At 34.5% G+C, this 21,028-nt stretch overlaps 1 protein-coding gene across 4 annotated transcripts in view; it reads left to right on the plus strand.

Moving 5' to 3' along the window:
• The window catches only part of TAF2 (TATA-box binding protein associated factor 2), a 72,716-nt gene that overhangs the window by 44,690 nt on the left and 6,998 nt on the right, over positions 1-21,028 (plus strand). For 2 of the 4 annotated variants that reach the window (XM_003782382.2, XM_023517280.1), the window contains 7 exons: positions 216-409; positions 2,588-2,727; positions 6,215-6,284; positions 10,091-10,200; positions 15,238-15,467; positions 17,417-17,522; positions 20,359-20,481. In XM_003782382.2, the coding sequence (XP_003782430.1) occupies positions 216-409; positions 2,588-2,727; positions 6,215-6,284; positions 10,091-10,200; positions 15,238-15,467; positions 17,417-17,522; positions 20,359-20,481 (973 nt within the window). The other 2 variants (XM_023517279.1, XM_023517282.1) reach the window with 2 other exon arrangements.

The following is a 21,028-nucleotide window of genomic DNA, read 5'->3' on the forward strand; positions in this document are numbered from 1 at the left end:
GTACTGCCATGTAGTAAATCTTCAGTCAGGAATCTGTCACTGGTTAGTGAATCTCTTTCACTCTATTTTCCATAGTGACTCTTTGCCAAGGACAGAATTGAATAGTATTGCTTGTATTTTCAGATAAATTAGATTTTTAAGTTACATTTTATTTCATTAATTTTGACCAGAAGAGTGAATTTTATGATTTTTTTCTTAATTATTCTTTGGCTTAGTTTTCAGATAACTATTATCGTGCAGAAATGATTGATGCCCTGGCCAACTCTGTTACACCTGCCGTCAGTGTGAATAATGAAGTTAGAACTTTGGATAATTTAAATCCTGATGTGCGACTTATTCTTGAAGAAATCACCAGGTTTTTGAATATGGAAAAACTTCTTCCAAGTTATAGACATACCATCACTGTTAGGTATAATTACATTTTTTTAATTTTTTCTTTATAACTACAAAAGAAATTTATTCTCAGCCAGGTTTGGTGGCTCATACCTCTAATTCTAGCACTCTGGAAGGTCAAGGCAGGTGGATTGCCTGAGCTCAGGAGTTCGAGACCAGCCTGAGCAAGAGCGAGAGACCCTGTCTCTAAAAATAGCTCAGCGTTGTGGTCACGTATAGTCCCAGTTACTTGGGAGGCTAAGGCAAGAGGACCTCTTGAGCTCAAGAGTTTGAGGTTGCTGCCATGAGCTGTGACGCCATGGCACGCTACCCTAGGGCAACAAAGTGAGACTCTGTCTTTTAAAAAAAAAACAAATTTTATTCTCATTGAAAATTGGGAAATATAGTAAAGTAAAAGAAACTAAAATTCTCTCTGAGCTACTAAGCACAGATAAATTATTAATATTTGGAAAATATCTTTCTAAACTTTTTTCCCTCTGTAACTATATAAATATTTAATTACTTGAGATTATATTGTATGTATTATTTTTTAATTGTTTGTATTATAAACACTTTCTCATGTCATCAGAAATTATTTAAAGGCATTATTTCTGATGTCTGTCTATTCTTTTATTTCATTAAATATAGTATAAACATTTTCCTTCTTAGCTTTTCTTTTTTTTTTCTTTTGAGACAGAGTCTTACTATGTCACCCTTAGTAGAGTGCTGTAGCATCACAGCTCACAGCAACCTCAAACTCTTGGGCTTAAGCGATTCTCTTGCCTCAGCCTCCCAAGTAGCTGGGACTATAGCCACCTGCCACATGGCCTGGCTATTTTTTTGTTGCAGTTGTTTAGCTGGTCTGGGCTGGGTTCAAACCCGCCACCCTTAGTGTATGTGGCTGGCGCTGTAACCACTGTGCCACGGGCACCGAGCCTTAGCTTTTAAAAAGATGTTTTACTTCTATCAGCTTCTTTGTATATGGCTATCAAAAAGTTCTGTTTCTTCTTTAGGAGTTTGCTAAAAGTTGATTACCAATTCAAACATAAATAGTTTTTACCTTCCATCTATATCAGTGGTTCTCAACCTTCCTAATGCCACAGCCTTTTCATACAGTCCAAAGGGGTCATGACCCACAGGTTGAGAACCGCTGACCTATATAGTGAAATATTACTAAAACATTTGGAGAAAATATTTTATTTAAATTATATTTTATGCTAAGTACTTTTTTCTGAAGAGTATTCCAATTATAATGATGCTTGAAACTTAGAGTTTTAAAATTTGTTTTAATAGGATTTAGACATTTATTAATTTTGAACTTTTATCGTGATTACAAAAATTTAATGTAGTCATGCAGCACTTAACAGGGATGTATTCTGAAAATTGAGTTAAGTGATTTCATTGTTTGTGTAAATATCATTAGGTATACTAGCACAAAACTAGATGATACATTCTGCTACATGCCTAGGCTATATAGCCTTTGTTCCTAGGATATAAACCTGTACAGCAGGCGTCCTCGAACTACGGTCTGTGGACCACATACAGCCCACCTAGGACATTTATCTGGACCGCCCGGTGTTTTTGCCACCGCTACCTGTCCTGCTTAGCAGCAGACTGACTCATCCTGGGGCCCACAGTCTGGCCCTTCAACGGTCTGAGGGACAGTGAACTGGCCCCCTGTTTAAAAAGTTTGAGGACCCCTGCTGTACAGGATGTTATTGTACTGAATACTGTTGGCAGTTGTAATGCATTGGTTAAGTATTTGTGTATTTAAATCCATCTGAACATAAGAAAAGTATAGGAAAAATACAGTATAAAAGATTCAAAATGATATACCTGTATAGGGCACTTGCCTTAAATGGAGCTTGTAAGACTGGAAGCTACTGCAGTGAGTGAATGGTGAGTCAGTGTATAGGCCTAGGACATTACTGTATACTACTGTAGACTTTATAAACACTGTACACACTTAGGCTGCACTAAATTTTTCTGTAATAAGTGAATTTTAGCTTACTGGGTGACCACCATTATATACACAGTCCATCACTGATTGAGAAGTCTTTATGTGTTGCATGACTATTACAGACTTGAAGGTGGATTCAGCTCACATCAGCTTTTAAATTTATTGCCACAGATGAATCTCTTAACAACTGCTAAACAAATTTGATTCATAATGCCTTAATGAAAGTAATTAATTTAAATAATTTTTTTCCCCTAGTTGTTTGAGAGCTATTCGGGTGCTTCAGAAGAATGGGCATGTACCAAGTGATCCAGCTCTTTTTAAATCTTATGCTGAATATGGCCACTTTGTGGACATTAGGATAGCAGCTTTGGAAGCAGTCGTTGATTATACTAAAGGTAATAGTTTAGAAATTAAGGTGCTCATATCATTTTAGAAAGAATGATTTACTCTTAAAGCCAGTTTGGGTTATTGGGATTTTCCATTTTAGAAAGACTTTTAAAGCCAATCTTGGTTATTGGGGTTTTCCTAGTATGTAAAGATATTTTTGTTTTAAATTCTTGATTTGCCAGTTTAGAACTAATCTTTGGTAAATGTAGAATTCATGTAATAAAAAATGAAGGAAAAGAATAAAATTACAGATATTTTTGGCCTTTCCAAGAAGTCAGTGTATCATCTGGTATCTTTAATTGCATATTACTTTTAGGAATAGGGGAAGATTTGGGGGAAATTTTTAAGAAGGATTAAGGAAATCATCTTATACTTGTATAAAAATTTGTGTTTGTGAAAGTAGGGTAACAAACATAAATAGGAACTTCAGTAACTAGACAAGGCTTCATAAGGTAGAAAACACATACATAGGTAAGACCAAAAACTAGGTAAGAGAACCCACATACAAATACATACTCAAAACATTTTCAGAAATTCAGAAGAGAACTATAAAGAGATGAAAATGTAAAGAAAGAAAAAATCACGAAGAATAGAGCAGGTGGAAGAAAGCAGTAATATAAGAAATAATAGAATACTTTGAAAGGGTATGAGTGGAGGTGACCTAAGGTAGATCTGCTGAAACTTTAATTTTTAAGGTTAAGGAGAAATGTGTAAGTTCTTGGGAACATCAGAAACAGATTATCATACAAGGTAAAAGAATAGTGTGGCCTCTGAATTGTTCTGAATATGAAGAGACAAGACAGTGAGCAAATAAATGGCTATTAGTATTTAGGGAAAATTATGATCCAAGACTCTACCTTGCTAAGTTGTTGTTGCTCATGTAGCCTGGTGGAATTATAGCTACATGTCCTGTATATCATTCTTAAAAACAACTCCCAGTAGATTATTTATCGCAACTCAATTTACAGTCACCAAGACACAGAAACAACATAAATGCCCATTAGCTCAGGAATGGATTAACAGATTGTGGTATATGCATACCATGGAATAGGATCTGGTCATTAAAAAAGATGGTGACGTCACATCTTTTATAATATCCTGGTTGGAATTTAAACACATTCTTCTTAGTAAAATACCACAAGAATGAAAAATCAGTTATCCAGTGTACTCAGTACTAATATGAAGCCAGTAAATGATCTGATGCTAACCCACATAGGAGAAAATCTCATTTCAATTCAAGCTGGGGGGGTGGGGGGTGGGTGCTTATCACTGAATGGGCACAGGGTGGGGGTACTTAGCACACCTTTTGTGTGTGGGACATAACCTCAGGAGGTTATGTCCTAACAAAATCAAATGTTTTGACTTGGTTGTTTGTATCCTCACATTAACCTGAAATAATTTACTTTGAGAAAACAAAACAACTCCCAGGCATAATTTTCAGCTGACCTGCATGTGAGTCAAGATTGGCAAAAATATGAAATGAACAATTTGTTAAATTGGTGTATTAAATTTAGTCCATATTTAAAAAGTAACTTTTTTAGAAACAGCATACAAGTAGAAGGAATATGTAAATGTACTCTACATCTAAAATTCCAGATGAAAGCTCTAAAATAGGAGAAGCATAAATAAGTTAAAGCAATAGTTCTCAACCCCTGGGTCGTGACCCCTTTGGGGGTTGAGCGATCCTTTCACAGGGGTCGCCTAAATACATTCTGCATATCAGATATTTACATTACGATTCATAACAGTAGCAAAATTACAGTTATGAAGTAGCAACAGAAATAATTTTACGGTTGGGGGTCACCACAACATGAACTATATTAAAGGGTCTCCGCATTAGGAAGGTTGAGAACCACTGAGTTAAAGCATGCTACACCTCTTGTCTGACTTTGGAAAAGAGAGGAAGGGGTGAGGGATGTTCTTTAGTAGACACTGGTTTATTTAAAAATGTTAGGTAGAGGAACGTATACCCCAATCTTGGTAATTATCTGTAAATTTTAGTACAAATACTTGTTTACACTCAGAAAGTAAAGGAAGAGTACTACCAGTATAATATGTATGTGTTACTGCCCTAAGTTCTGGAAGGGCCATAACATTTGTTCTTTTTTATTGATGGTTAAAATAGCCTTGCTTGTAAGAAATAATTGTGAAAATAGTGGTTCTATTGTTATTGTTAAATGAATTTCTTGGCAGGAAAAAATAATGTAATTTTTTGTTTCCAGGTTTGCTTCAGGGTCTTTCCAATTCATGAAATCTAGAAGTTTTGAGATCTACAAAATATGCTAGTGTTTTCAACTTCTTTCCTAATATATATGAATGATATTCAATGTCTCATAAATATGAAGAAAATTTCATGAATTAGTACTACATGAAATGAAATAGTATGATTTCCAAAAGATTGCTAATTGATAGGCATAATTTGATTGATTGGTGTTTAAATTTGAGCTATGAATCCAGACTTTACTTTGTCTTAAATTTTGTTTAAATATTCAAATTAGAAAATGGAAGAAATGAAAATATTGGGAATAAAATTCTGAAGACAAAGCATTTCAAATCATAAAAGCAAAACTTGTTGAAAAGGTGAATGAAAATAGCTATTTTAGTCATTTTCTGTGAATGATATGCATAGTACTGTTTTTGTAATTGCCTTTTATATTATGCTGGAAAGTTAAGACAGCTCTTTAAATGGAAGAAATCACTTGAGCAAAAACAGTTTGAGTGGGTGTCATAATTTAAATGTCTAGAAACACAATTTTATTTACAGAAATTTTGTCCAGTTATCTCTAATATAGGGCTCATAATTAATTATAAGTTTTTATGTTGCATTTGCCGTTGGTTGGAGCCATTTAATGATGTAAAAATTATGCACATGGCACTATAGTTATTGGCTTCCAAGTGGAGGTTTTTCCATATTCTTGGTGATCTTTGGGAAAAGAATTTCAGGATGATGTACCATGTAAACCAAGCAAAGTGGCTTTTTTTTTTTTTGCAGTTTTTGGCCAGGGCTGGGTTTCAACCCGCCACCTCCAGCATATGGGGCTGGCACCTACACCTTTGAGCCACAGGTGCCGCCCCAAAGTGACTTTTTAATTGAAAGATTGAAAGTGAAAGTATGCCTTCAAGAAAACAGAGCAGGCAGGGTTGAAAAGGGCTGCTGCACTGGGAGGAAGTGACTTTTTTGTCTTTGGAAATCTTACAAATTGAGAGGAAGAATATTCAAGCCTAATTGGGTTCCCTAACCATTCTTAGAAATGAGTTCTTAAAATTGGATTCCCTCCCATTTTTATACTTTACATGATTGTTTCAGAGCTATCATTGTGATTTAAAGGGTCAGGAAATTAAGTAAATACAAGAGCTTGCCTATAGCCTAACTCTGAAAATTCAACCAAGGCAGAGTCCTAAATATCAATTGTAAACTTCTAGCTTCTCACTTGTTATTTGTTATTTAATTTGTTATAATTAACAACAAATATATTTTCTTTTTTTTATTTTCAGTGGACAGGAGTTATGAAGAACTGCAATGGCTACTTAATATGATTCAGAATGACCCTGTGCCCTATGTAAGGTTAGTTTATATACTATAATATATTGTAAGCCCTAAAGTGAATTAAATAACTTCAGATTATACATGGAACAATTGTTGATGATTTTTAAGAATAGGAGAATATGTTATGCATTTATTCATATCCTTTTTCATTTTTCAATTTGATTTGTCTTTAGAAAGAAATTTGTTTTTTGGAAAGAAATTTGCAAAATATATTTGATAAAGTTTGTACACTATAATCTCAAGTATGATTTCTATTACAAGTTAGAGAAAACCTTATGTAATAGTTTGTAGTAAATGTGGAGGATACCTTATGTCTCTTAAATAATAAACCCTCTCTATTGATTGATTTCACTATTTTAAAAATAAAAACAATATTTTGGGACATGTCATTAGTTCTTTTCTATCTCATATAAAGTTTCAGTTTTCATTAGACTTAGATTTTTTAGAAAAGGTAGCATTAAAAATTTAGAAAAAGAGGAAAATAGAATTCAAATCCTGGTGTAGTAACTACATTCATTTTTGTACCCTTTTTAGTTATTTCCTTCATTTCGGATGCTTTCTTTTACAAAGTACAATGTTTATAGTACATTCAGATAGGATTAAAACTGACAATTTTTGTTTCTTTTGCACATAGCAAGCACTCATATTTTTAATTCATTTGTTTTAATATTAGAATATATTCTAGTATAGAATAGAATTTTAGAGATAGAAATTAACTTACAGCTATCTCAATTAGAAACAAGACCATAGACTTAGATACCTTAATTGTCTTGCTCAACTTCTTGTATCAATTGACAGATAATTTTCTTCTAATTGACATAAAATAACTTCACTGAAAGGCATCTAGGTATGAGAAATCCACATGAGACATTATGGTACACTAAAGGAGAATTTGTTTTTTGACCAATGGTAGATTTTCAATGGGTTCTGAAACAATGACTTCTGGTTAAGTCACCTTTCATTTCAGTGTTTTAAGTAATACTTATTATATATGTAAACTTTGTGCATATCTCACTGTTAATATTTTATAGTTCTTGATTTATAATCTAGATTGTGTGCATGTGTTTTTTGGTTTTTGGTTTTTTTGAGATAGTCTCAAGTTATTGCTCTGGGTAGAGTATCCTGGCGTCATAGCTCAAGCAACCTCCAACTCTTGGGCTTAAGGAATTCTCCTGCCTCAGCCTCCCAAGTAGCTGGGATTATAGGCCCCCGCCACAACACCTGGCTATTTTTTTATTGCAGTTGTCATTGTTGTTTTAGCTGGCCCGGGTGGGTTCAAACCTACCAGCCTCAGTGTATATGGCCAGCACCCTACCCACTGAGCTATGGGTGCCACCCTGGATTGTGTTTTAAATAACTAGGCTTTGTGATTGGTATACTAAGGTTAGGCTGACATGGGGAAAAACAAATCTCATAATCACCTTTTTTTTTTTTTTTTGAGACGGAGTCTCATTATGATGCCCTCAGTAGAGTGCTGTGGCATCACCCCTCACAGCAATCTCAAACTCTTGGGCTTAGCATTTCTCTTCTCTCAACTTCCCAAGTAGCTGGGACTGTAGGTGCCCACCACAATGCCCGGCTATTTATTTTTTGTTGCAGTTGTCATTGATGGTTAGCTGGCCCGGGCTGGGTTCGAACTCACCACCCTTGGTGCATGTGGCTACAGCCATAATCACTGTGCTGTGAGCACCAAGCCATAATCACCCATTTTTAATTATATATTCATATTAAAGGAAGGCAGACAGGAAAACAGCCTTATCTCTTTATCTAATGGAGCTTATACATTTGAATGTAAGTATAATTACAGTACACATTATAAAGTTTGTCATGTATTCATTTGCTTTTAAATTACATTAAACAGAACTAATATTAGCATGCATATATTTCAGATCTCTGTCTTCTTTTTTCTTTTTTTTTTTTTTATTAAGAAGAGTCTTACTTTGTCACCGTAGGTAGAGTGCCATGGTGTCACAACTCATAGCAACCTCACACTCTCAGGTTCAAGTAATTCTCTTGTCTCAGCCTCCTGAGTAGCTGGGACTATAGGCACCCGCCACAGTGCCCAGCTATTTTTTAGATACAGGATCTCACTCTGGCTCAGGCTGTCTTGAACTCCTACAGAGCTCAAGCAATCCACCCACCTCAGCCTCCCAGAATGCTAGGATTACAGGCATGAGCCACAGTGCCTAGCCAAGATCTCTCCCATTTTTAGTAGATAATCAAAATTTTTTGCAGTATTTGAAGTTACTATATTTATAAATACATGAATATATTTATGAATAATGGTTTCTTAAATACTCTTGTGGCACTGTTAAGATTCATTCAAATTTCAGAGCACTGTTTTTTAAAATCTGAACCAAAATCTATTTTAAGATTGATTTTATGATTATTTTTCGCTTATTGTCTTCTTAATTAACATGGTTCATTTATATCACCATTAGAGAACCTCTTGGGCTCCACTTAATATCGTCCAGCACATAATTTATACTTAATTATTATAAAAAATTTCGACGTGTTTTTAAAAATGTTCAATGACAACAAATGGTCACAAAATAGAAGCGTTAGTACACAGCACTTACCCTGGGTGTGTAATTTTGATGTTCTTGGACATCTAGTTTACTTTTGCTTTTGTCTATTTTTTATATTTTGAATAGAAAGTCTCTCCTTTTCTCTTTTGTCCTCATTATTGTTACTTTTTAAAAAAATTCATTAGTTAACCATCATATAGAACTGCTATTTTTGGCTTTGTTAATTGAATGGAATTCTTTTTTTTTTTTTTTTTTTTTGAGACAGAGTCTCAAGCTGTCACCCTGGGTAGAGTGTTGTGGCATCATAACTCACAGCAACCTCAATCTCTTGGGCTTAAGCGATTCTCTTGCCTCAGCCTCCCAAGTAGCTGGGACTACAGGCACCTGCCACAATGCCTAGCTACTTTTTGGTGGTAGTTGTCATTGTTGTTTGGCAGACCCAGCTAGATTCGAACCCACCAGCTTCAGTGTATGTGGCTGTCACCCTAGCCACTGAGCAACAGGCTCTGAGCCAGGATGGAATTCTTAACTTTAAAAGATAGGTAAAACCTCATATCTCACTCAAAGTCAGTGGCAGTCTCCTCTCTTGCCCCAAACTCAGATATTTTATTTTTGTGGCCGTGGGTTGATTTTAAAAACTCATATGGTAAAAATGGCCTTCAATAGGAATGGAATTGAAATTTAAAAGTAATTTTCCATTATGTTTCCAAATTTTTCCCAAATTTTCTGTTTTCATTATTTTATATATCCAGAATTACAGACTGGGGAAGAGTTAGGTAAAGCTGTGAAGGATTTAGGGGGAAACCTTATAGTCAGGAGGGAAGGAAAGTAATTACCTATAATCACTTACTCCTTTATAATTTAGAGCTAAATCACTTCTACTAGGATGCTCCCTTGATTCCCCTGGACTACATCAAGTCTCTCACGTCATAAAAGGCTATAAAACTCCTCTAGTTCTTTCTATATGTAGGTACATAAATACTTCCTATACATAAGTATTAATTTTATTGTTTGGATATTTGATAAATTTTGTCTCCCCCACTGGAATATAGCTCCCAAAACAGAGGGCTTATTTATTCTTTTGTGGCTGTATGTCTATCACATAGCATGATGCCTGCACATAGTTGGTTAAATATATGTTTAAAAAATGGTTATATATATTTTTTCTGCAAATATCAAATGATAAAATAGGAAGGAAGAATTAGAGATAATTTTTAAATACTTTATGATATCTTCTACGCATAGCATCAGTCAGCAAAGGCTCAGCAACAATTTAATTTGTTTTTGATCTTTCAGGCATAAGATTCTAAACATGTTGACTAAGAACCCACCATTTACTAAGAACATGGAGTCTCCCTTATGCAATGAAGCCCTGGTAGATCAACTCTGGAAACTTATGAATTCTGGTGAGAGAGCAATGATTAAAACAATTATTTTTATTGTTAGAGTATTTCTATTTTACAGCAGGCTTTCAATTTAGTAGCATTTAAGAACTAAAGTTAAAAGTTTTTGTCTTTTTTTTTTTTTTTTTTTTTTTTTAAGTAGAATGTTACACCTTCACGGTGGTGGCTGTGATAACATTTAAGGATATACTCACTTTGCTCCACAGGTGGTTGAGAAAACAAAAATATTAATTATGTTAAAGTGTCAAATGATTGAAGGGCTCGCTATAAACATGAACGTGAAAAGTATTATTATTTTTATGACAGAAAGTCACAAAGGAGTGAAAAATAGATCTTCTGACCTCTTTTCCATAGCCACCTACTGGCCTTTCCCAGAGGTAACTAATTTCTTGTATATCCTCCCAGGGTCATATAGTATAAATAGAATAATATATACCTTGTATTTTTTTTTTTTTTAAATACACACTGTTTCTTGATTTCTACCTTGGAGATCATGGACTTTCATCATAGTTTTAATTTACATTATTTGAGTGAGGTCTAGAGGCAAGATAACAATGCTTAGGAATGCTAGCTGTAGAACCAGTTGGCTAAGAGTTGACTCTTGGTTATTTACTCATTATGTGGCTAGTCTAAAGTTTTTTGGTTTATAAAATACAGATGACAATTATATCTACTTCTACAAACTGATAATTACATGAGTTAGTATTTATAAAGCGCAGTGCCTCATATTAAATACTCAAAAAGTTAGACTAGCATAGTGATATTATCATTATGCTTCTCATATATTTTAGCTATTTGTATTTCCTTTTATGTAAGTCATTCCATTTTTCTTTAATTGGATGGTTAGAAATGTTACACATGTATATTTAAGGAAAATTTACCCTGTGTCTCTAGTAAGTTGAAATTGTGATATGGCTTTGGTTTATTTAAGATTCAATATAAAGCTAGGCTGAAATACATTTTGCTGAAAAATAAACAGAGCTATTACAGCTAGATGGTGGGAGAACAGTGGGTATTCATGCAAATACTTAGAGTTTGGAGTGTGTCACTTTATCTTCTTTCTAAAATGTTGGAAAACAACTGGTCCTGCCCATGTCATTAGTGGCTGCTTAATTGACTCACAATTTAATACCAAGTTCCTGTTCTCCTATTATGAAGTGCATCTCTTGAAGAACTAACACATTGTGATTGTAGGCATGCTTGATTCCAAAACAGGAGGATAATTCCATATGGCATCTTTAAAATAATCTTACCCAATCTAAAGCAAACATAGTTAACAATTATTCCTATCAAAGTAAAACTATATACATGCATAGAAACAACCATAAAACAGCAAACCAAACATTATGAATTGTTGTTTCTGGATGTTGTCACTATAGGCTGTTTTACATTTTCTTTCTTAATATAAGAAAAGAAGTCTTAAAAAGTCATTCCCATATAAAGTAAACTCTAATTTCTAAAACTACGCTTTTTATTTTAGCTGAAAAACAATGCATCTAAATTTAAAGATTCATTTGAAACTATGCATCTAAAGCACTTTCTAAAATCTTAACAGTCATGTAAAATCAATAGCAAACTTCATGAAAAATGATTTATCAGGTAAAATATACAGGTTAACCAAATGAACTTATTTAGTTTAAGTTCTTTTTTTTTTTTTGAGACAGAGACTCACTTTTGTGCCCTTGGTAGAGTGCTGCGGCATCATAGCTCACAGCAACCTCAAACTCTTGGGCTCAAGGGATTCTCTTGCCTCAGTCTCCCTAGAAGCTGGGACTACAGGCACCTGCTTGGTTGCTTTTAGAGGCAGTATCTCCCTCTGTCTCAGGCTGGTCTCAAACTCATGAGCTCAGGCGATCCACCCACCTTGGCCTCCCAGAGTGCTGGGATTATAGGAGTGAGCCACCTTGCCTGGCCTTAGTTTGAATTCTTAAAATGTGTTAAAGAAGAACAGATTTACAGTCTGAAAACTCTCTATTGAGAGAAGACTGTACTAGGAAAGCTGACAACCCTGTTGTAACACTTGAGACATGGATCTAACACAAAAGACTGAGAACTTTCCCAGACATTAAAAAAAAAAAAACCCTACATCTTAAAATATTTCTCTTTATAGTTGACACAACAGAAATAAAATCAGGTATAGAAACTGGGGACTCTTGGTAACTAAATCACTTTAATGGCTACACATGGCAGAAAGAAGGTTCTCAGACTTACACTTTAAAGGTTCCAGGCTGCCTGGTCTCTGCCGTATGTGGTAGCTTTAAATTCTGGGAGGTAATCTAGTACCTTTCTAACAGTTTTGCTTTGAAAATAGATACACATACAGGGTTCTATATGTAAACTCACTCATACACATTTCAGGTGTCTTAACTCATTCTCTTGTTTATTGTCATGTAACTTTTTTATCTTCAGCATTTTTTAATAAAAATGTCAAAGCTTAGAAAAATTTAATGAGTCGTTCCATGAATAACCATATGCATTCCCCTTAATTCTTTATCTTCTTTTCCTTCTCTTTTTTTGTATATAAAGTTGAACATGAAGTTCATGTGCAATTTTAAATTGCACACACTTTATGGCCACCCTGTATATTCACTCCCTCATTTTTTCTGAAGCATTTGAAAATAAATTATATTATGTTCCTCATCTTAAAATACAGAGTGTCCCAAAGTCACCATACATAGGAAATTGAAGCTGAATCTACCTGTATGTCCAAAATATTTAGTACAAAACTTTAAAAAGAGGTTGCCAACATGTAGATATTTTGCAAAATTTTATAATGGATATTTTGTTTAAAAAAAAAAACATACATTTAGCTACCATTTCTCATTCTCCTATGTGTGGTAACTTGGGTAACCTCTGGGACACCCTGTACTTCAGTATATGCTCTGAGAGTAAAGTCGTTCTCCTACATAACCACAGTAGCATCCCACTCCACCCCAGTATATAACTCGTATTTCCTCACTTGTCCTCAAAAATGTTTTTTCTAGTTCTCATACACCTTTTAAATTAATAATCCTTCACAAAAAGATAGTAAACTTTTTTTTTTTGGAGACAGTCTTGCTATGTTGCCCTCGGTAGAGTGCCATGGAGTCACAGCTCACAGCAACCTCCACCTCCTGGGCTTAGGCGATTCTCTTGCCTCCCAAGTAGCTGGGACTACAGGTGCCCAGCACATCGCCCAGCTACTTTTTTGTTGTAGTTTAGCTGGGGCTGGGTTTGAACCTGCCACCCTTGGTATATGGGGCCGGTGCCCTACTCACTGAGCCACAAACATTTTTAAAGAGAAGGATCTTTTACATTATATAGTCTGTGTTCCTAGTTGCTTAAGAATTTTAAATAAACAGATTATTTATTTAAAAAATTTTAGAGTATGATCTCACTTTGTCACCCAGCTGGAGTGCAGCCGCATGATCATAGCTCCCTGCAGCCTTGAACTCCTGAGCTCAAGCTTTCTTCCCTCTTCAGCCTCCCGAGTAACTAGGACTACAGGCATGCACTACAGTGCCCAGCTATTTTTCTTTTCTTTTCTTTTCTTTTTGGTGAAGATGGGGTCTGCTGATGCCCAGTCTAGTCTTTTGTTTTGTTTTTGTTTTTGTTTTTGATTTGTGGGGGATTTTTTTGAATGTCTACAAAAAATATGATATCCGGCCATTGAAGTGTCCACATATGCATATTCCAGAGACAGAAAATGGGTTTCCAATGTCACATTTTTACTTTCACTGTGTTCCATTTTTTCCATTTCTAGTTTGTCTGATGTAAAAACACAAACCTCTTCAGGAGGTTTTGCCCTTTGTCTCTATTAATGTCGTATATCACACAATAGCAAAACTAGAATGTCTCAAATAGGAATGATGAGAGCTGTTTCCAGCAATATAGCATGCAAACTGGCCGGCACAGTGCACTAATTTCCTCCATACGGATTTCCTTTGCATGTAATTAATAGTTACATACCTGTTAGAGTAAGCCTTACCAGAATCACTATTAGATTATTATTTGCTTAGTCTAATAATTTGTTGTTGAAAAACACAAAGTTCAATATTTATGATGTCCTAAATGTTTTCCTTTTTAAGTATGTGTATTATAGTACCCTTTTGAAACTATAGTTCTTAGGCAAAATTAAGTATTTATAGTTTGTTTTCTTACTGAGAAGAATTTCCACATTCCTTCTGTTCACTTTTAAATTCTCCAGATTATTTAAAATTCTGACCAGGAACCAAAGAGATTTTCTAATCTTAGATGATAAATTTCCTTTTTCTAGTCAGTTCTATTTGGTAGCAGTGCTGTACTAGGGAGAAAAGGAAAGTAGAAAAAAACCTGATACCAGTGTGCTCTGGTCTGTCATTGCTGTGGGGTAAGGTATGATTCCAGATCAAAACTCCTTACTTAGAGATGAAAGAATGGAGACTGAGAAATTTAAAGAAAATCTCTTAACTAGTTTAAACTGACTTTTGACCCACCTAGTCTTTTTCAAGTCAAGTACGTGCTTACTACCTGTTGTTATTTCTGTGGTTTGTGTATTTGTATTTTTTTTAAATTAGTACAATAATACAAATAAAGTTTTTACCAAAATATTTTCATTCTGTACAATAAGCCAAGTTTAGAATTTTGTTATTTCAAATAGTTGTATGATTTCTTACTATATTTAAAACCTGAAAGTAATAAGTTCCAGAGATAGGAGAATTTGTTTCAGCAAAAAGGGTGTGTGAAGGCTTGTGGAGTGCTTTCTAATAGGTCATTAATGAAGAGAATCAGACCAGATGAACAGAGAATGAATGAATGTGGAATAATTATGGAGGAGAAAGAATTAAAAGAAAAATTTAAGGCCAGAGAAAATACTGGTTTTGGAATGTTAGAGTTGTAGCTGATGTCTCATATTCATTTTTTAAGAAGAAAGGTGTGATAAATTTTTTTCCAATTATAAAATTCCCTCCGGGGAAAAAAAATGAAAATAAAAAAATAAAATTTCCTGTGTTTAGGTTCTGAAACAGCTAGTCTATAGATAATGTGCATATTGATTTTATTTCTTTATTATTTGCTACTTAGGTACTTCACATGACTGGAGGTTACGGTGTGGTGCTGTGGACTTGTACTTCACACTTTTTGGCCTTAGTAGACCTTCATGTTTACCCTTGCCAGAACTTGGGTTGGTTCTTAATCTAAAGGAGAAAAAAGCTGTCTTGAATCCTACCATAATTCCAGAGGCCGTAGCAGGCAACCAAGAAGCTGTGAATAATCCAAGCAGTCACACACAGCTAGTTGGATTTCAGAACCCTGTAAGAATCGCACGTATTACAGAAGATGCATAATTTTATTATAGTCATCTAGAGAGGAGAATTGTGTCCTGTGAATGGGTGCATTTTACAGCCACTAACACAGTTTCTTGTGCCATTTTAAAACCTGCTGTCAGACATTTATTTAGTACTTCACAATTTATAAAGTGCTACTGACGACTGCATGATGGCGTGTACCAATGTTCGGCCAGTCCATTTTGCTCCCTTTGTGATGGCATAATGATTTTTTTCTACTTGAACACAGAATTTCTTCTCTGAGTAGTAGAAGATAGAAATTAATGTTTAACCTATTATACATCAACCTGTCTCGTCCATACAAGCCATGTGAACACAGGGGCCCTGTGTTTTTAATTGTTATGGTGTGATACCTAACATACTTCTAAACATATTATAAGTACCTGGTAAATGCTTGTTGAAAGAAATACATAAATAACTGAATGAATAATGAATGATCAGGTTAATGAATAATCTTTTGATTTGGGAGGAGACTATTTTATTTTTTAAATTTATATGTAGATGTTTGCCATTAAAAAGCTTTTATTTCTACTTGTGCATTATAAAATTACCAAACTTTTTGTAGAAAGACTTTTACATAAGAAGAAGAAGACATATTAATCATTTTACTGTAATTTAAAGAAAGATTTCTGAAATGATTTAGATGACAAAATGTCTCCCAAAACTCAAGCTTCATTTTTCACCAATATTTAACCAGATTACTTGCCAGGCAATTCCCTACTGGTGTTTTGACACTTTAAAAAGCTCAGATTCTCTCTGTCATAGTTAATATTAGTCATTTTGGATTTACTTATTCAACTAAATTTTCTGACGTATAATTGTATTAATTTGTTGTAAATTTAAAATGTGCCCTAGAGTTTGAGTTATAAAGAACACATACAAATCCTTATATAGAAAAAAGAGTCTTATTAAAGAGCTCTTTCAGATCTAAATATTTAGAAACCCATGAAAATGAGTATGATTATAATTCTTGCTCATATAGGTTAATTTATGCACACACACACTTCAGGATAAGAGGAAAAAATGGCACCAAAAGATAAATTCTTTGGGGGAAAGCTCTAAATACCTGTCTTATCCCCTCAAAAAGACTAGCAGACAGGAAAACGTTAAATTTAAATTTATTATATGCCCATTGCTAATTACTTCTAGCCACTGGGCATGCTCTAATCTGCATGGTTGCTGTAGCTATTAGTTTTCAGCTATAATGTGAGCTACTTGTCTTCAGAAATCTAATTTTGATCTTGAATATTGCCGCAGGAAGATGATCACCTTGTCAAGGAAGCATCATGTAATATATCAGCTCATCAGCAGGGAGTGAAGAGGAAGGCTGATACACCACTGGGGTCCCCACTAGAACCTGGTCAAATACTGGAGAAGAATGAGGATAGCAGTAAAGTCAAACTCAAAATCAGAGTAAGAAATACAGGTTAAACCTGTATTAACAGTGTAGGATATTCACCTCCTTGTAAATCTTTTTGAATATTTGCAGTGGTTTTTCCTTAGCAGGAATACATGGGACAGAGTGAATCATAAAAGAATTCAAATGTCCTTGTAAGACCTTCCAACCAGTTATTTAACTTTTGTTACCACATACTTCTTCTCTATTTGGGGGAGGAACTATGTGTGCACATATGTACCACTGAGGCACACGACTTGTTCCCACAACATAGGAGTAGATTTTAGTTGCTGTTACGTTTCCAGTGATTTTCATTCAGCTTCATCTGGAGGCTGAAGCACATAATCTTTTCTCTCTCTTACCTTTTGAGGAAAAGAAACTGCTTTTCCTTTTAAGATTATTCGGGGTTGTGTCCTATGGCCCCTCTGCTGCTTTTCCTAAGATCTGAGATCCAAACGTGAAGTGATATAATGGCTCTTTTATCCCTTTGTTTTGTTTTGTATGTGTGTGTTTTGTTTAGTTCTCAAATTCTCAAGATGAGGAGGAGATTGATATGGATACCGTTCATGATAGCCAGGCCTTCATTTCCCATCATTTGAACATGCTTGAAAGGCCGTCAACTCCAGGTGAGATTAGTGTGCTGCAGTTTTTAGAGAGATGGAGTTATTGATAATAGTATTCTAAGGTGTGTTGCTTTATTTTAAAACAAACATCTATAAAGTTTAAAATTAGCCAGTGTAAAATAATTGGATTATGTCAGATTACAACATATACTGGTAAAGCAATAAATTTAAAAAGTGATTTTTTTTTAATTTTCTGTTTAACTTGGTCTTTTAAAAATATTTGGCATACTTACATATTTGTTAGTATAAAATCCACTTGTCAGATTTCTCTGATAGCTTTAATTTCTATTTTGCTTATATGTAGTAGACTTAACTTCAAAAGAAAATGTTAGGTCTGCTTTATTTTTAATAATGTTACTATAATTAAATTAAGATCCCTTTTTTTCCCTGAAGTTAATGTTGCCCGTAGCATTACCCTTTCCTTTTGCCTGCCTATGCCATATACTTTTCTATTTTTGCATGCATCTCAAAAAGTATCATGTTTTCTTGTGAAAACACTATGTAAGGCATTATAGAATTGATATACTATAATTTGCCTTATTATTTCCTTATTGACAAGCATTTAGTTTCTAATTTTTAGTTATAAATAATTCTGTACTGAATATCTTCATGCAACCTTTTGTTCTTTTTTGTCAAAAGTTGTGCCTTTGAATAAATTTTCCAAATTGTATTATTAGTGAAAATATTAGCTATATTGTGAAATGTTTATCTTTGGAAGATTTTTATAGCTTTTTATACATAGTACCATAATACTTTTTTGAAGAGACTACAGCAGTTTATATCATCAGAATTTTTTAATTTTTAAGAAACAGAGCCTCTGATGTAATTTACAAGTAGGTTTTGAAATACAGTAACAAAACTACCGTGAACTTACATCCCATCTTCACATGTACATCACACACCATCACAGACGTTCCGTTTGCGCTTCTTCATTGGTCCTGTTCTTATGCCTCTGCACTACAAATAGCAACTGTCTCGAATTTTCATTTTTTATTTTTCTTAATTTCATTTTGTCACTTTTGTTTAAGATGTACTAACACATAGGTTTGTGATCCTATATATTTACTTGTGCTTCCTTTTTGAGTTTTCATGAAAATGGTATAACATGACTTACTTTTTTCACTCATCATGGTGTTTCTAAAATTTATATTGATGCAAAAATAATAATTCATTTTTATTTGAAATCACTTCATATCTGACACAGCATTGTTTTTAGTGTCACCATATTAATAATTTAAAACATTAGAATAGGCTCAGCGCCTGTGGCTCAAGTGGCTAAGGCGCCAGCCACATACACCTAAGGTGGCGGGTTCTCATCCAGCCTGGGCCCACCAAACAACAATGACAGCTGCAACCAAAAGATAGCCAGGCATTGTGGCAGGTGCCTGTGGTCCCAGCTACTTGGGAGGTGGAGGCAGGAGACTTACTTGAGGCCAGGAGTTGGAGGTTGCTGTGAGCTGTGATTCCACAGCACTCTATCCAGAGGGACAGCTTGGGGCTCTGTCTCAAAAAAAATAAATAAATAAAACATAGAATAACTATAAAATGACAGTTCAGGTTTGCTTTCTAATATATTTCTTCCATCAGAGGTATGACTATTTTTCTTCTCTCCCCCATCCCATTTTTTTGTTTGTTTTTTCCTGAGTACTATTGGTTATTGTTTTAAAATCCTATTCATAGCCCATGAAGTTGTCTTTCATCTTCTCTAAGTTTGAGTGAGGTTTTTTTTTTCTGTTATGTTACATTATGCTAAGACCTCATTATTGCTATTGATTGGCTTTTTGTTTATTTGGCTTTCTGTTTTAATGTTACTTATATTACCTGAAGTATTTTTTTACTCTCCTGTAATCGGAGTTTTTTACTCTCCTGTAACAGAATTTAAGAACTGGCTGCAGGTTGAAAATGAGTCTGCATATATGGGTCTGAAAACTGATAGGTTGTGAATTCTTTGGCATTTATGATTTAAGACATCTTAATGATTATTTATCTATTCTGTCCATTTAAGTAAATGAGCAGAGCAATGCTAAGTGACATCCTAGATGTCATATTCTATTCAAGTAATGGCCAACTAAGAGATAGACCCAAATCTTAGGGTCTATCCATGTGACAAGTGAAGGAATTAAGACGCAGTGAGATAAAGTATCTTGCCCAGAATGTATTTCTAATTTATAGACAAGTTTGTAATCAAAATCTGGATCTCTGAATTTCTATTACAGTGCAGTTCATTTTAAACCATTTCTTGTTTTTAAATGCCTTCTGTAATCCCTAAATTAGTTTTATCTATTGAGGAAATTTTACAGTGATATTTACTAGAAAATTTAGGGGAAGCAGACAAACTGTACTATATGCAAAGTTTTGCATTAATCATAAAAAATATAAAAGTTTCTGTCCCAGTATATAGGGTTTTATTTATATGTTCAGCAAGTCATTCAAGTTGATTATCTCACTCAAATGCATATTGTTTTCAAGTTTAAGCTTGCAGGAACCATGGCAAAGTATTTTTTTCTTGTTATATTATTAGACCTTGTATTACTATGGGAATGTACCAATCTAATAACTAACATAGAACAATACTCTGGTAATGGCGCTATATACAATTTACATTATCATCCCTAAGATACTGATTGGCAGTTTAGACAGAACCATGAACTCAGCTTCAAAGCATGACATAGTATTAATTGGGATTTTTAGCAGTTTTAAAAGAGCATTCTTTCCATTGTAAGAATTTTTCTGTGGTTGAATTGCATCTTTTTTTTAGGCCAACTACAAAAACTTATCAGGTTTTTTCTTCTTTGGAAAACAAATAAATCCTTCTTTTTCCTCTTGTTTGGTATTTTAGGGCTCTCTAAGTTTCGGCCGGCCAGCTCCCGATCTGCCTTAATACCCCAACATTCATCAGGCTCTGACAGCACACCCGCCACAAAACCCCAGTGGAGTATGGAACTTGCACGGAAAGCAGCAGGTATGATTAATTAATTTTTTTTTTCTCTTCAAGAACAAGTTTATAAGCTGGTCTTGGTGGACATGCTGGTAGTCCTAGTTATCTAGGAGGCTGAGATTGGAGGATCACTTGAGCCCAAGAGTTCATGGTTACAGTGAGCTATGATAGGCTACTACACTCCAGCCTATGGGCCAGTGTGAGACCTTGTCTCTAAGAAAATAATAAAAGAAAGGAAGAAGAAATCTGTAAAAGAACAAAAGAATAAATCTATAAACTTTATAGAGTTACTTAATTTAAAAAGCTAGGACTTTTTTTTTTCCCCACAGATCACAGCAACCTCAAACTCTTGGGCTTAAGCAATTCTCTTGCCTTAGCCTCCCAAGTAGCTTGGACTACGGGTACCCGCTACAACACCCAGCTGGTTTTTGTTGCAGTTGTCATTGTTGTTTAGCTGGTCCGAGCCCAGTTCACACCCACCCACCCTCAGTTTATATGGCTAGGGCTGTACCCACTGTGCTACAGGCACTGAGCCAGCTTTTCTTATACTACATTAACTTTATTTATATTA

Source organism: Otolemur garnettii, unplaced genomic scaffold (assembly GCF_000181295.1).
Source record: "Otolemur garnettii isolate 467f Iridium unplaced genomic scaffold, OtoGar3 scaffold00004, whole genome shotgun sequence".
In the NCBI taxonomy this organism is placed as follows: Eukaryota; Metazoa; Chordata; class Mammalia; order Primates; family Galagidae; genus Otolemur; species Otolemur garnettii.